Raw genomic sequence first — 15422 nt, 5'->3', positions numbered from 1 at the left:
ACTCCTAGTTGTTATTCTTGTTTATAAAGTAGACTGAACAGGTTAAAAGTATGTCCGGTCATATAACTCAGTCTTACAGTAGTAAGTTCAAAGATAACACCTGTTGGATAGTCAGCTCCCACTGACTTACTGCTTTCTACGTTTTGGAAAACTCATAAATGCTGCAAGACATACCAAAGTATGAGCAGATTTTATGATATGCATAATTAGAAATTCTAATAAGTCAAAACTACAAGCTTGTCCACTGTGCAGAATGGTCAATTTATAAAATATGGCAAATGGAACTTTAAAAAAAGTGTTGACTAAGTATTCTTAATAAAAGTGTTAATATATTTAGGTCTCTCATTTGAATGGATATCCATCATTACACAGCAAATGCCTGAATTTATTAGTATTAGCAAAACTTGAACATCTGTAATCCTGTAGGGATAACCAGTGTTTCCTTGATAACGTTTCCATCTCAATTTTTTCTGAATGATGTTTTAAGGGGCACTGAGCTACGTCTTTAGCTCTGATATTTAAGAAACATTTTATTATATCTTTTAGCAATTTGATGAAGTGATTGATGGCACACACTTCTCCGTCAAAGAGATGCACATCTAAATCCACAAAAAGATAAACGTTCCCAGAAAGCTCACACAGTATTTTCTGTTGAAGATACTCTCTCTGCCTAGGAACTAGTTCAAGCGTTGTCATTCTTGAATGGGTTCGTACAACTTGCTCACAAATATTTACGACCCGATAGAGACTTTCTGAAGGAAAATGCAAACCGTTCTTCTTTTTAACACATAGCAGTGACCCGATTTTAGAGCCTTTGAGGTCCGACGCGTACAGGGCAGTGACGCAGTCCTCGCAAGTTAAAAGAGCTGATAACTTATTTGCAATATAACCAGCGTAGCAGACGAGATTTCGCCTGTGGTCTGACAGGTCTAGCAAAGCCTCGCTTAGCGAACAGTCAGACCAGTCTTGGCAAACATCCTCTTTGTGAAAGAGAGTCTCTGCCGTGCTGACACCGTGCTGACGCTGAACTGCCCGAAGGGCCAAGTCTTGCCGTCGAGCGACTGAAATGTCAAAGATACTGACTTCACTTAGATAAGCTCCATCCTGAAATCTGTGTCTGGTCTCTAAAGTATGGTAAGCTCTCTGGAATGCCATGCAGGTAGGGCTGGAACTGGTTACTAATACCTGCCTAAGCATCCTTAGAAATAATTCCAGGTGATCTTGACTGAATTTGTAAGTCAGAAGATACGGGAAAGGCACGACCTTTGGGGAAACGTAATTTTGGTAAAGCCATTTTAAGCTCTCGGCATTAAGTAAAAATCCCAGGAATCCTAGTTTTTGCTTACCTTTGATGATTTGATTATTGCTAGTGTCAGACAACGTAACAAAAACAGTCTTGGCTTCCATTAACACCTGATTTATTCTACCGTAAGTTTCAGGCAGCAGAGGCCCTTTAAGTCCCTTCCCGTAACGATTCCTGCTATTAAAAATGTCAAAGAGATTGCTAATTAAGCGCAGAAAGTGGACGGTGCCACTGCAGTCCTGGAAGGGAGGCAGGCCCGACGACAGCAAGTGCTCCAGCGCGCTGGCTACGCTCTCGCTGAAGAGTTGCGCGGCACGATTCGTTTTCAGGACGTGATTCTTCAAGCTCGCGAGTTTGCTGGGGACTCCTTCCGTGCTTGCTGACTCCCGTTCCTCCAGTGCTACTAACGCCACGAGGTGCTGCCAGTGCGCTGTGCCGCCGATAAAACGAACGCTCTGAAAATTCTGAAACGCGTTTCTTACCAGTCCCAGCAAGTGGCAGGGGTCGAAGAAGTAAGCGATCTGTCGGCTAGACGAGGACGGATGCTGGAAGGTGCACCGCATGCCGTCCCCGTCCATGTGGATCCCCAGCGCTTTCGCCATCTGCACGCTGTGCGCGGTGGCGTCAGAGGTCACGGCCAGGACTGTGATCCCTGTGTCGCTCAGTTTGCCAACGGTCAGGCGAAGCAGCTGGGCTTGCAAACATCCGGATGCTCTGTTCACAAAAAAATAACCGAGAGGTGTTCTCCAGTGACCAAAAATACCCACCGCCATTAACAAGATGGCTTCTGAGGCGAGTGGTGTTTCGTCAGCGTCGAGTTTTCCGAGACCGAAGTCCATGAACCCCTGCCAGCTGTGACTGCCGGGATCCCACTGGAGCTGCTGCGTGAGAGGCACACCTTTTATTAGCAGCGAACAGTACTGGTACAGCTGGTCTCCCTTCTCTGCTCTTCGCTGAAGGAAGGAAAAGACGTTGCTATCGAAACCTGGACTGGGTTGGCATCTGGATAACCACCTAGGATACATAAAAAGCGAAAAATATAAAACTTCAATGGAGAAATAAAAAGATAAAAGGGAAAATGCCTTAAATGGTACTACTAAAGTGGTCTCCCTGTAGAAATGTAAGCTTAAGTAGCCAAATTCTACATTTTCAAACATATAGTCATGTGGTTATAACAAAATAGACAATATAGGAAATGAGAAACACAAAGCACTAGTATTTTAAGTTTCCTTTATTCTTTAAAAAGCCAACAAACCAACTATGCAGTTTGTTTTAATTGATCTCTTTATGTAGATCCTAAACCAGCCTTACCTGTAAATTCACTGAAATGAGAAAATGTATTGAAGGGGAAGGAACTTTTGGGAACATCTAGTACAGCTACCTCATTTTACAGACTGGGAAGCTGGGACAGAGGGAGAGGTTAAGCCAGGTTAAGGCCCATCTTTTTTGGCACCAGGGACGGGGGTTTCACGGATGGCAGGCAGCCCGGCAGACGGGGGAGGCGGAGTTCAGGCGGTGATGCGAGCCATGGGGAGCGGCTGTCAGCATGCTCCCCCGCCGCTCACCTCCTGCTCTAATGGCCCCACCCTCTAAGTTTCATGAAGACGATTCTTCCCTGTGGGGGTGGGGGGTGGCGGGGGGCGGCAGCCAGTCCCTAACAGGGTTAAGCCACTTGGCCCATATTGTGCCGTTAGTCGTGGGCAAATGTGAAGCCCAGCTTTCCCGATGCCTAGGGGTTTAGTGCTCTCCTCACTCTTTACAGCCTCACAATCAGGGACATGTAAGGCGTCGGCACCTGTTTGCCCCATACAACCTACCTGCGCTGATACCTTGCCAAGTCTTCCGTAGTATCCCTGCCATTCTCAGACTGCTAATTATTCTTTCCTATTACTAGTGTCTGTGTTCACAATTCTTCTGACTTCTGCTTACTCTCATTTGTTATAGATCAGGAAAGAAAAGGGCCTCATTTAGTAACCATCTAGAATAAGATCAAACGGGCTGGGGACGGTGGTGTGCACCTGTAGTCTCAGCTACTCAGGAGGACGAGGTGGGAGGATTGCTTTAGGCCAGGAGTTCGAGTCTAGCCTGAGCAACATAGTGAGACCTCGTCCCTCACAAAACAAAAATTTAAACAAATTATAAAAAACGTAAGTATAATAAGATTAAATGGATCCTGAGGGAGAGACTGAGGTGTGCTCATCAGTAGCTGACGTATACTTTTATAAATCAAATGTCTTTTTTTCAGTTAAATTTCTGATTTTTGGGCTATAATCTAGGCAGCCTGGACAGGAAGAAACCTCTATTTAATTGAGATTTTAATGTACTTCCCTAAGTATTTCAAGATGGGACTTTCTAAATATTTTAGCTGCAGCCTAGAAGTTTCATAAACCAAATTCACCCTTACTGTGTACCATGAACTTTCACATATGTATACATATTTGTGTGTGTGTGTGTGTGTGTGTGTGTGTGTGTGTGTGTGTGTGAATATAGTTAGCCTTTGAATGACTCAGGTTCAAACTGTGTGGGTCCACTTATACACTTCTTGGATTAAAAAACCCGAGTATAAAGAGGAACAACTCTTTACATATGCAGGTTCTGCAGGGCCAACTGCAAGACTTGAGTATGCAAGGATTTTGGTATACTGGGGAGGGGGAGCGGGGTCCTGGAACCAATCCCCCACGTATACTGAGGGACAACTGTAATTTTTTTTTTTTTTTTTGAGACAGGTCTTGCTCTATCGTCCTGGCTACAGTGCAGCGGCGAAATCATAGCTCAGTGCAACCTCAAACTCCTGGGCTCAAGTGATCCTCTTGCCTCAGCCTCCTGAGTAAGTGGGACTACAGGCAACGTGCTATCATGCCAGGCTAATTTTTCTATTTTTTGTAGAGATGGGGTCTTGCTCCCGCTTAGGCTGGTCTTGAACTCCTGGCCTCAAGCAATCCTCCCACCTTGGCCTCCCAAAGTACTAGGATTACAGGCATGAGACACTGTACCCAGCCTACTTCTACACACATATTTATACACACACACTTTAATGGCATATATGACCCACTACATTGATTTCATGATGCACTAATGGATTTGAAAAACACACTTTTAGGATGCAAAAGACATACTTTGACTGTAAGTAGCTTATAATCTATTTAGGCGACAAAAGCATCAATTATTTGTATTTAAAAATACGGCGGGCCAGTTGCAGTAGCTCACGTCTATAATCCAGAGCTTTGGAAGGCCAAAGCAGGAGTATCACTTGAGCCTGGAATTTAAGACCAGCCTGGGCAACACAGCGAGACCTACTTCTGTGCATGAGGATTCTCAAATGATACCAGATACTGTCTTGCATATGCTGTATATAATAAACTACTTACTGCCCCATGTAAAAGTCTTCTTTAAAATGAGGTAAAAAGAACTCTTATATTCTGCTGAGCTTGATTTTTAAAGGGAAATCTACATGGTATCTTAATGTCCACGGCTACTAGATCAATGTCTTGAACATCAAGCAGAAAGATATGTGGACTTACTGATTTGTTTTTTAAAGTTTTTATAACTAAGAGTCAGGTATAACCAAACCAAGTTTGTGAGTAAGAATAGCAGGGAAACGAATAATTTCTCTCTTAAGCCCCGTTTTTCCCCCAAAAATGAAAAAAAAAAAAAAATTCTGATCATAAAAAACAGCCTTCCTTTTTTTAAAGAAAAAACTAAATACAGAAAAATATAAAGAAGTAAAAATCAGTTAGTCTTCTATATGTCTTTATGTATACATACCTAGATATAATTTTCAAAAATTATACTGAACCTGTTTTTCTTCACTTAATAGTAATGTTACAGACATTTTTACATGTCCTTAATATTAACCAACAGCAACATTTTAAATCTGTACACAGTAGATAACATAGTATAGTTAAACCGTAAATAATTTAACCAACCTGTATGGAGGAACATTTCAATTCTTAGACAACATAAACAGCACGACACTGTGTGTATGCATACAGACACGCACACACACGTATATATTTATGTCATTCGTGTAAGTCCTAGCAGTAGGGTGCAGAGGTAAATTTACTTATGCACTTATGGGGATAAATGAACTCAACTTTAGTAAGAAATTAAAAACAAATTTTGGATTTCAGTTGCACATAATTGGGGGGGGTCAATTTAAAATTTATGTTCCCAAATTGTCCTTCAGAAAGTTAAGCCAATTTCAATTTACATTCTCATCAACATGATATTTCAAATTAACAAACCAATATCTAATAACTTAGTTATGGAATGATTATAGGGAGTCAGCTGGGTGGCTTAAAATTCTGCCTGGGAAAAATATAATCGCAGAGATCCAAGGCTGAGCTAAGTGTTTTTCTGTAAGACTATTAGTTCCTCCCACTGTTATTTGCTTTTGATTCTCTCGTAGCACTTAACCTATAAGAGGGAGTCGATTTACTAAATGGCAGTATAAACATTAAAAAATATGTAAATAAGGAACAACTGTGCCAGCATTTTCTGTGATCAAGAGCATCCTAAACGTATTACTATTATTAAAACAAGGAAAGTTGAGGATATTATTACAAAAGCTTTGTGAAAACGAGCTATCTTAAAGACCCAAAGCACTGGAATTATAAAAAAACACAGCTCTGGAAAGGTTTTGGACAAAAAGAATTCAGGGAGAATTGAAAAAGGATCCAACGTGAGTACAGAGAAAATTAGAGAGGTGTATGATGTAGCTAAGAATTTAGAGAAAGATGTACGACAATTAGAAATCAGTGAGATGCCTATCCAACCAAACCAAGCGTTTTTTAAAAATTTAAGGCGAGCTTGCTCTGTAATCATCTAATTGTAAACCATCTTAATTGTTTCTCCATCATTACAGAGTGAAAAAACAACAGTTTTGACCACAAATCTGGTGCTACATTTTTCCAGTCCTTTACTTTTCTGGTCCTTGAGGTGACAAGTCACATTTTCTTCTTTCTCCCCAAACTTATAATGCCTCCCTCTCTATATCTCAGCCAGTAACTCTATTTCATTGAGAAAATAGAAGCAATCGAACAAAAACTCATTTTCCAGCCGAGTGCGATGGCACGTACCTATAGTCCCAGCCAATCTGGAGGCTGAGGCAGGAGCATCCCTTGAGCCCAGCAGTTTGAGTCTAGCCTGGACAACATGGTGGCAACGTAACCAATCTTACTCTCCTGCCACCACATCTGTTAACCTATTTAATCTGTATTTCTGCCTTTCTTCCTGTTTCAATGGATGAACTGTTCCCATATCCACAACAGTGTTGGGTATCATCCTCCTACAATTATCCTTTCCCTCCTTCATCACCAATTTTCTTCTCCCTACTGGATCATTCCCATGAGCGTGCAACCATGCTGGGCCATGTGACATCTCAGCGAACACCCTCCCCTCGATGCATGTCCCCTTCTATCTAGAGACCCATTTTTCTGCTCTCTTTCACAGCAAAACTCCCTGGAAGAGTCCATAATCATTTTCTTTGCTGCTTCACCTTCAATCTCTCTGGACCCACTTCAGCCAGGTTTACCTCTCCACCACTTCCCTGCAACTGCTTTTCCACTGCTTGTCAAAGTCATCAATGACCTCCATCTTGAAAAACCCAATGGCCAATTCTCTGTCCTCATCTTACCTGATCTCCCAGCAGCATTTGACATAGTGGACTGCTCCCTCCTTGAAATACTTTCTACACTTGGCTTCTAGGCCATCACAATCTCCTGGTTTTCCTCCTGCCTCACTGGCCGCTCCTGATCAATAAATATTTATTGAATAAGTGAATATTAAATATGATGATTATAAAGATCTGATACTTAAGCATAGCTGTGTTAAAAACAGGTAAGTTATTAATGGGAAAATGAATGGAAGTGTAACCAAAAACAACTATGTTTGACCACTCAGATATTTTTGGATAAAATCTAGATACCATTAATATAATAGAATAATATACAGCCATTAAAACAAAATGTTATTGATAGATAAATAGAAACAAGATTTTTTTACAAAAGTCTAGGAGGATATGTACCAAACTGCTAACAGTAGTTTATCTTAGGGGATTAGGGGATCGTGTTTTTCACTTTCTGGTATTTATACGTTTACATGATGTTTGAATGTTTTATAACAAGCATATATTATTATCACAATGTACCTTAGTTATAGCCAAAGTATCCCAAGAAATAAGCAACTGTCTGAGTACTGGAATCATAAATGTAAATATATAATGTCACTGCAGAGGTAACAAAATGCAAAATGACATGAAGAGAAAAGTTAAGTGTGAGCTGGAATTTCCAGGAAGATCTAATCTAGGAGTTGATGCACAACTATGGGAAATGAAGAAAACCATGAAAAAAAAAGATGAGAAGTCATGTGAAATACCTTACATAAACCACAGTGAAAAACTACCAAGTAATGCTTTAAGACCAGTGCAGAAGACAGTACTGGACTAAAAAAGGTGTAGGATTCCCCCCAAGAAAAATGTTTGAGGTGACGGATATCCCCATTACCTTGATGTGATCATTACAACACTGTATGCACGTATCAAACTATCACATGTACCCCCAAAATATATACTACTATTATATATCAATAAGGAAAAAAATTTTTTTAAGATGTTAAGAGGAGAAATATCAACAAAGTGTCTATAAAAATGTTTCTTGCTTAGCAGAAAGTGGACATTGATAAATAAGTACAATAGCTATCCTGAATGGTAAAATCACATTATGGAAGACAGCATCCTACACAAATGTTCACCTCAATATATAAAATAGCAATTACAACCAAAAAATGGAAACAATAGAAATGTCTAATAGTTGGAGAATGCCAGAGTTAAGGAGGCTAACTCTGATATTATGCAGCTATTAAAACTTGTCTATAGAGTTCAAAATAACATGGATAAAAACCATGTACACTGAGGTGATACAAGGCAGCTTGGAAATTTATATACAAAAGATTCTAACTATGTAAAAACCAGAAAATCTAAGCACAGAAAAAAGATTGGAAGGAAATACTCTAAATGTTAATAATAATTGTTTACATATAATGCATAGAAACAATGAATTTTTCCTTCCTTTTCTCCTATTTCTAAATTGTTTATTAGTGGTATTATTTTATTAGTGTGTGGAGGAAAATCTTCATTCGTATTTTTTTTTTTTGAGACAGATTCTCGCTCTGTGCCCTGAGTGCAGTGGCATCATCATAGCTCACTGTAACCTCAAACTCCTGGAGTCAAGCAATCCTCCTGCCTCAGCCTCCCAAGTAGCTGGGACTACAGGTGTGCGCCAACATGCTCAGCTAATTTTTTCTATTTTCAGTAGAAAAATAGCTCTTGCTGTTGCTCAGGCTGGTCTTGAACTGCTGAGCTCAAGCAATCCTCCTGCTTCAGCCTCCCAGAGTGCTAGGATTACAGGCATAAGCCACTGCTCTCATTCATGTTTTTGAAAAAAGAGTCTATAGGTCAGGCACGGTGGCTCATGCCTCTAATCCCAGCACTTTGGAGGCTGAGGTGGGAGGATCACTTGAGGCCAGGAGTTCAAGACCAGCCTGGGCAACAGAGCAAGACCCCATCTCAACAAAAATTTTTTTAAAAATTAGCCAGGCATAGTGGCACACACCTGTAGTCCCAGATACTCAGAAGGCTGAGGCAGGAAGGTCCCTGGGGACCAGGAGTTCAAGGCATGCCACCACACTCCAGCCTGGGTGACTAGAGAGTCTCGCTCTTTAAAAAAAAAAAAAAAATTCTGTAAAACCAGTGGTAAAAAAAATAAAAATTAAGCATTAAGATATAAATTTATAAGACATTACTAGAAAGTCATGTGTTACTTGCTTCACACTAAGAGAATTATAAATATATCTAGGTATTTTGACCACAAATACTAAAAAATTATTAAGCAAAATTTGGTCGCTGGACAACCTACACTGGCATCAACTGCAGTGCTTATGAAAAATGTACATTTTTGTGCTTTTCCCAGACCAATGGTTATCTATCCAGAACTGTTCTAGATTTTCTAGGATCGTCAGATATTAAAACTGCTGAAGTATGCTAGAAATTCCAATATTCCAGGATTCAGATTTTGTCGCCCAGAGTGTCTCTGGTATCTGGGAGATGCAAACATTTTGTCAGACTATGTGTCTTCGTTTTGCTGGTGAAATACTGCTGTTGTGATAATATGCAAATACCACCTAGAAGTTTTTAAAAAATTGAAAATGGACTAACAAATGAGAGTATGAGTACTAATAGCCTTAATGTATCAAATGCGGTAAAAGAATGTATTTATTTAGCATCTAAAATATAATTCACTTACGTTCTGAGGATGGAAGAATGAGGCAACTTAAGAATCTTTCTTACATAATCATAGACTTTGCTACCGCACAAGTAGAGTGTGCATGCAAATTGTTTCATTTCTGTGGAGTACTCATCTGTCTCTCTCCAATTATACAACTCCCACCTAAAATCTGTTAAAATAAACGTATTTATTCTTTGTGATAAAATGTTAATAGTAACATTTTCAAGTACAGATCATAGCATTTGGATATAAAATTTACTGGGCATCAAAATTCAAATACAATACAGTCACATTTTAACTGAGTTTGTTCAGAGGTTCATATCCACTTTCAGCTCCTTCACCAGTTTATGGTGTTCATCTTAAATCATTTCACCAGTGAGAGGGAAGAAGAAAGTGTCAACCTGAATCATGTTTTCCTATTCACTGGCGGCCTGAGTAGAGACTTTTAGAGGAACAGGGAAGAAAATGAAATAACTATATAAAATTAAGTCTCTGGATTATGAGGACATTTGTTTTGTTCTCTGGTTACTATTTATCTGAGAGTGAAAATTAGATATGAGAAACATTTCTAGGGACAGGGTACTATTCAGATTGGTAGACCACTGCCTGCCATTGAGAGAGAGAAAAAAGAAAAATCCACTGTTCCTGGTGGGGGCTCCTATTTATTACCTCTATTTCCTTCTTAAAGAAACACAAAATATTCTCCTCCTTCAGAGATACCTACTGGTTTCTGGAAACAGAACATCCTTCTCTTTTCTCAGAATGTAAGCCCAGATCTCTGCTGCCTTCATCAAAGAGTAAGTTGGAAATTCTTATTTTGCCCCTCTTGAAATATCCCAGTTCACAAAGAGGACTGGATAGTCTTTCCATAGATTTATATATCTACTCTATCGTATATTTTTTAAAAAAATGTGGAGATATATACAATTTCCAAGTTCAAAGAAATTTTGAAAATTATCTAGTTCAACTCCACTACAAAAAGACTTTGGTGACAAATTACATAGCAGTTAAAATTATTTACTGGTAGCATGGGTAAGAGGTATTATAAAAAGAGGACAGAATACAAAATTTTATAAACCATACGATCTCATCTCTGATTAGTGGGATTATGCATTATTTTTATCATTTAAATATTTCTTTGCTTTTCCTATAATAACCATGTTACTTTTATAATTGAGAAACCATAAAATAGAAAAGAATTTTAGCAATTTCTTTTTATTCTTCTTGCTCACACTATGGAGAATTTTCACTGTCCAGATGAAAGCATGTTTTCACAGGCAACAGCAGAGTATATATTTAAAGGTATTTCCGAAAAATAGGTATTTTGTAAATATTTCAGGTTACTATGGGAAATACCTGAAAATTGAGCTCGTAGCAGACACTCTGTCTCTTCAGAAAGTAGTTTCTCTTCCACAAGTGCATCAATTAATCGTAAGCCCTTTCTCTTCTTGATCATCCTGTAGTTTTTTACAGAGGTAAGTCTTTTTTTAGACACTTGTAACATCTGTTGCACCTCAGCCAGTTTCTCTGCACCTGTTGTCAGAGGTGTCTTTAAACTATAGTTATGGTCCTCAGTAGAAACCTCTTGAGAATTATCTGGAAGTGGTTGTTTTAGGATTTTTTGTCTTGCTTTACCTTTAAGGTGTACACCTTGAGGAACCTATGACGGAAATACAAAATTAAGTTTATTTTAGAAATCGTCACGTTAGATTATCTGTAAAAATATTACTAAATACAAAGCACTCACCTGGTTGCTCTGGATAGTTATGAAAGAAAAGGTCATCATCTATGAATTTTTAAAAAGACATAGTGTATAGCTGTCGTCCCTAACCCCGGTACGGTCCGTGGCCTTTAGGAACCCGGCCGCACAGCAGGAGGTGGGGGGCAGGCAGTCAGGCCAGCGTCATGTGTATTTACAGCCATTCCCCGTCGCTGGCATCACTGCATAAGGCATAAGATTCTCAGAGGAGTGCCAACCCTACTGTAAACTGAGCATCTGACGGACCTAGGCTGCGCGATCCTTATGAGACTCTAACGCCTGATGACCTGTCGTGGAGCTGAGGCGGTGATGCTAGCGCTGGCGAGAGACTGGAAATACAGATCATCACTAGCAGAGATGTCTGACTGCACAATAAATGTAATGGTATAATGTGCCTGAATCATCCCAAAACCATCCCCCCCCGCCAGGGAAAGATTGTCTTCCATGAAACCGGTCCCTGCTACCAAAAAGGTTGGGGACCGCTGGTCTGTAGGACAGTGTAAATAGGGGGGGGGTTGGAGGATCTATACAGAAGTATTAATATGATGTTGAAAGTTTCTGAAATGATTAAAGTACTAGAGAAAGGTGGTAATAATTTGAGAAGGCTTCACGGAAGTGAGTTTTGAGTTGTTCTTTGAAGGTACAATACCGTGGTTTAATGGAGAAGACAGGGAAGTTATCTGCACAAAAAGAAGGCATGTGGACAGAGCATAGCTTTGGAATGAAGGTGGACCTGGGTTTGAATCCTAACTCTCTCGCTTATTAGCTGTCATGTACACCTTACAATCCCTTATGTCCTCATCTGTAAAAGGTGGCTAATAATACAATGTTGTTTTGAGGATACAATAATTTATGTAAATCTTCTAATACAATGCCTGGACTATTGTAGGTCTTGATAAATAAATTGATTTGACACAAAAGCATGAAAGCAGGTAAATTTATCACAGAAATAGTGGGTAAGTATATGTGGTTTGAAAAGAAAATCCAGGGCAGTTAAAAAGTCACAAATCAATTAACAGGAAGCTCTTGGAAATTAAGAGTTTGAATTTGACACTAACTACATACTTCTGAATAGGGGAATGAGATAAACCAGTACTGAAAGAAGGAGACTTACGAATAAGAGGAAGGTAAGGCTAATGTCAGGATAGAACAATTAGATGACTATTACAGACTGTGCAGAAAGCCACGTATGAGGGTTGTGGTTAAGGGGTAAAGAATAAAATAAAAACAATCATAAGAAACATAAGACTGTCACACCAACACTAGTGACTTACTTGTAGAAATCTCCTGTTTTCTGTATACTTCTTCCTGTATCAATCCTAATTATTAGGTATTTTTTGGTCAAGATCAATAATATTATCAGTAAGATACAAAAAAAGGTAGATAATTTCAAAGTATTATGAAAGCTGTCTCATAGTTAAGAAAAAGCCTGAATTCTAAGGCCGTTTATATCTACTAGTTGATTTCTGTGATTAACTAGTAATATTTACACACATCTAGACAAATGACTTGCATTTATATACTTTTTTAAAAGCTCCAGAAAAGATGCTATTTTTTTTTTTTTTAAAAAAAACTTATGTTTGAAGCATTTAAAATCTATTACTGGATTTATTTTAAGACTCTTGATTTTCTGTCTGTAGATTTTAGCTATAATGTGAACTATTTTCATTTTGAAAGGCCCGGTAAAATTTACTCTTGTTTACACACCTACATTTAAGTACCTTGTATAGAGAAACAGAAGGGACAGCTCCTTTTTTCAGCTTTCTTCTTATGCCATAGGACTCAAAGTCACTTTCTTGGAAATATTTGGAACACAGTATAGCACCTGGTCCTGGAATCCAGATCTTTTTGCTTCTGGGGTCCACACGATTAACAGCCCTGATCCATTTTGAGCGCTGTATGGTGTCAGTTGGAAATCTGTAACAATCATATTAAAGGTCCATTAACATGAAAATATTATAGTGATACTACAGTAGCATTGTATAAACTCATTATTTAACTGCTTTATATAAAGCCCAGTCCATTAAAAGTTTAATTTACTTATCTGATTTCATTTTTCAAAGTTCTTAGATTTTTTTGAATCCAAAACTCACTATCTAAGGTGATTCTGTCGACGTCAGCGTGTATGAGGGCCAGTCTCACATGCACCCGACTGCATTCTGTCTTCGCTCCCTACGGCTTAACAGAATCTGCTCAAATTCGAAGGGTTAAAGAACACGTGTATCTTTTCCCTTCCTGTGGCAATTTTAAACTAGGCCCCTAAATTCGTTGATGTTTCTCCTTTCAAGTAGAGCCTAACTCCCCCCACCCACTGGCCCACCCACCTCCAGTACGGGCTGGTGTTAGTGATTTGCTAAGAAATGGAAAAGCAGAGAGGTGACAGTGGGTGACCACAGACTAGATCACGAAAGGGCCTGAGGCTTCCTCCTCACTCTCTGTACTGAATGGTTTGCCCTGGGGGAAGGTATCTGCTAAGTTCGAAGCCGTCCTGTGGAGAGGTCTAGTTGGAGAGGAACTGAGGCCTCCAGCCAAAGGCCCTGTGAGTCCTTTTTGAAAGCAGACCCTTCAGCCTGCAGATGACTGCAGTCTTATGAGATACCCTGTACTACCCAGCTAATCCACTCCTGCATTCCTAACCCTCAGGATTGTGTGAGATGTTTCCACTGCATTTTGAAGTGATTTGTTACGGAGCAGTAGAAAACAAGTACATTCACTATACTCGATTTTACTATTTTTTTTTTGAAGGCACTACTTTTTCCTAGCCTTACTTACCAAAATTACCTTGCATTTTTCTATTTTTCAATGCCAGCCAAATTATTATGTTTAGAAACTTGTGATATTAACATAATGAAAATCACAAAACTATTCTTTCTGTACTCTCCTCTTTGACTTATCTTGGAGACAGATTTAGAGGGAGCCGTGTGCCTTGTATCCATTTTTAGGTTTTAAAGCCCATAGTAGTTAGGAACTGAGACTGGTGAAAATTTTATTTTCCTCAGCTAATTGGTAGAGAAATAATATAGCAGTCTGGGGAAACATCATTCTGAGATACTCTCTTAATCACTTTGAGAAAGAACAATGAATTGGAAAACCTGTATTTAAACCTCGATGACCTTTAACCAGCTATGAGGTATTAGACACATGTCAATCTCTGAGCCTCCTCACAGGGCTAGAGTGGGAGTCCACGAGGCTATGAATGCGTTCAAAAGCACTTTGTAAGCTGGGAAGTGTGATCCAAAGTTTGTTCTTTCCTAGGAACAACTAATTCTGTTTCCGGTATTTTCATTTTATTGTACCCGGAAGATGATGCTACTCGATGAAGAGAACACAAACAGAATTGTGTTTCCAATGAAGGTGAGGCGATCTGTCTCTTTTCGGAATGAATGGCACATGTTTGCAAAGCAGCTTTTCCACAGATGGGGTAAAGTCTCTAACCATGCAAGGAACCATCGAAGTTTACTGGTCTTCCACGTTCTATTTCTCCCCTGATCCTCTGATACAAAGCTTCCCAACTGGTATGTCTGGTGAGTACAGCTGTCGATCCTCTTAGCTCACGGGTGGCCTAGGACACCTGGAGCCCTTGAGTAGTTTACTTTAAGTCGGCCCCAAACAATGCTACCGGTTTGCCCCACAGTATAATATTCAGCAACTATTGCCTATGTGCAAAATGTCATGAAAAAGGCTGAGATATAATGTAGTCTAACTAGCATGACTACTTTGAGTTCTATATAAAATTAAATTGGTAATAATAATTACCACTTTTAAAGCATTTACATTGTGCTATATGTATCTTTTAGAGACTCAGATTTTAGTCTTACAAAAACTCTCTAAGGCAGGTTTTTACTGGCTTACAGAAAATGAAACCAAGACCAGAGCCAAGGATAGCCACCAGGAAATTATCAGTTGAAATTGGAATTCATGTCTCTCTAGTCTAAAGCCATGTCTAGCACAAGAAAATCCTAAACCAATTTGAGATCATATATGCAACAATAAATTAGTTTACACCATAATAGAATCCATTTTTTTCTCCTGTCGATCATGCCTTTTTTATACTACTCGTGGGAATCTACCTTTACCT

General features: G+C 39.2%; 1 protein-coding gene across 1 annotated transcript in view; it reads right to left on the bottom strand.

Annotated features, from left to right (window-relative positions):
- Positions 1 to 242: 242 nt before the first annotated feature.
- The window catches only part of THAP9 (THAP domain containing 9), a 19549-nt gene continuing 4369 nt past the window's right edge, over positions 243 to 15422 (bottom strand). The window contains exons 2-5 of the mRNA XM_012647171.1: positions 13066 to 13261; positions 10942 to 11245; positions 9604 to 9754; positions 243 to 2317 (exon numbers count right to left, since the gene is read on the bottom strand). Coding sequence (XP_012502625.1) covers positions 343 to 2317; positions 9604 to 9754; positions 10942 to 11245; positions 13066 to 13261 — 2626 coding nt within the window. The 3' untranslated portion in view covers positions 243 to 342. The remainder of the gene's footprint in view (positions 2318 to 9603; positions 9755 to 10941; positions 11246 to 13065; positions 13262 to 15422) is intronic.

The sequence above is a fragment of the Propithecus coquereli genome, unplaced genomic scaffold (assembly GCF_000956105.1).
Source record: "Propithecus coquereli isolate 6110/MARCELLA unplaced genomic scaffold, Pcoq_1.0 Scaffold26, whole genome shotgun sequence".
Lineage (NCBI taxonomy): Eukaryota > Metazoa > Chordata > Mammalia > Primates > Indriidae > Propithecus > Propithecus coquereli.
This window is presented reverse-complemented; position numbering and strand designations above follow the sequence as displayed.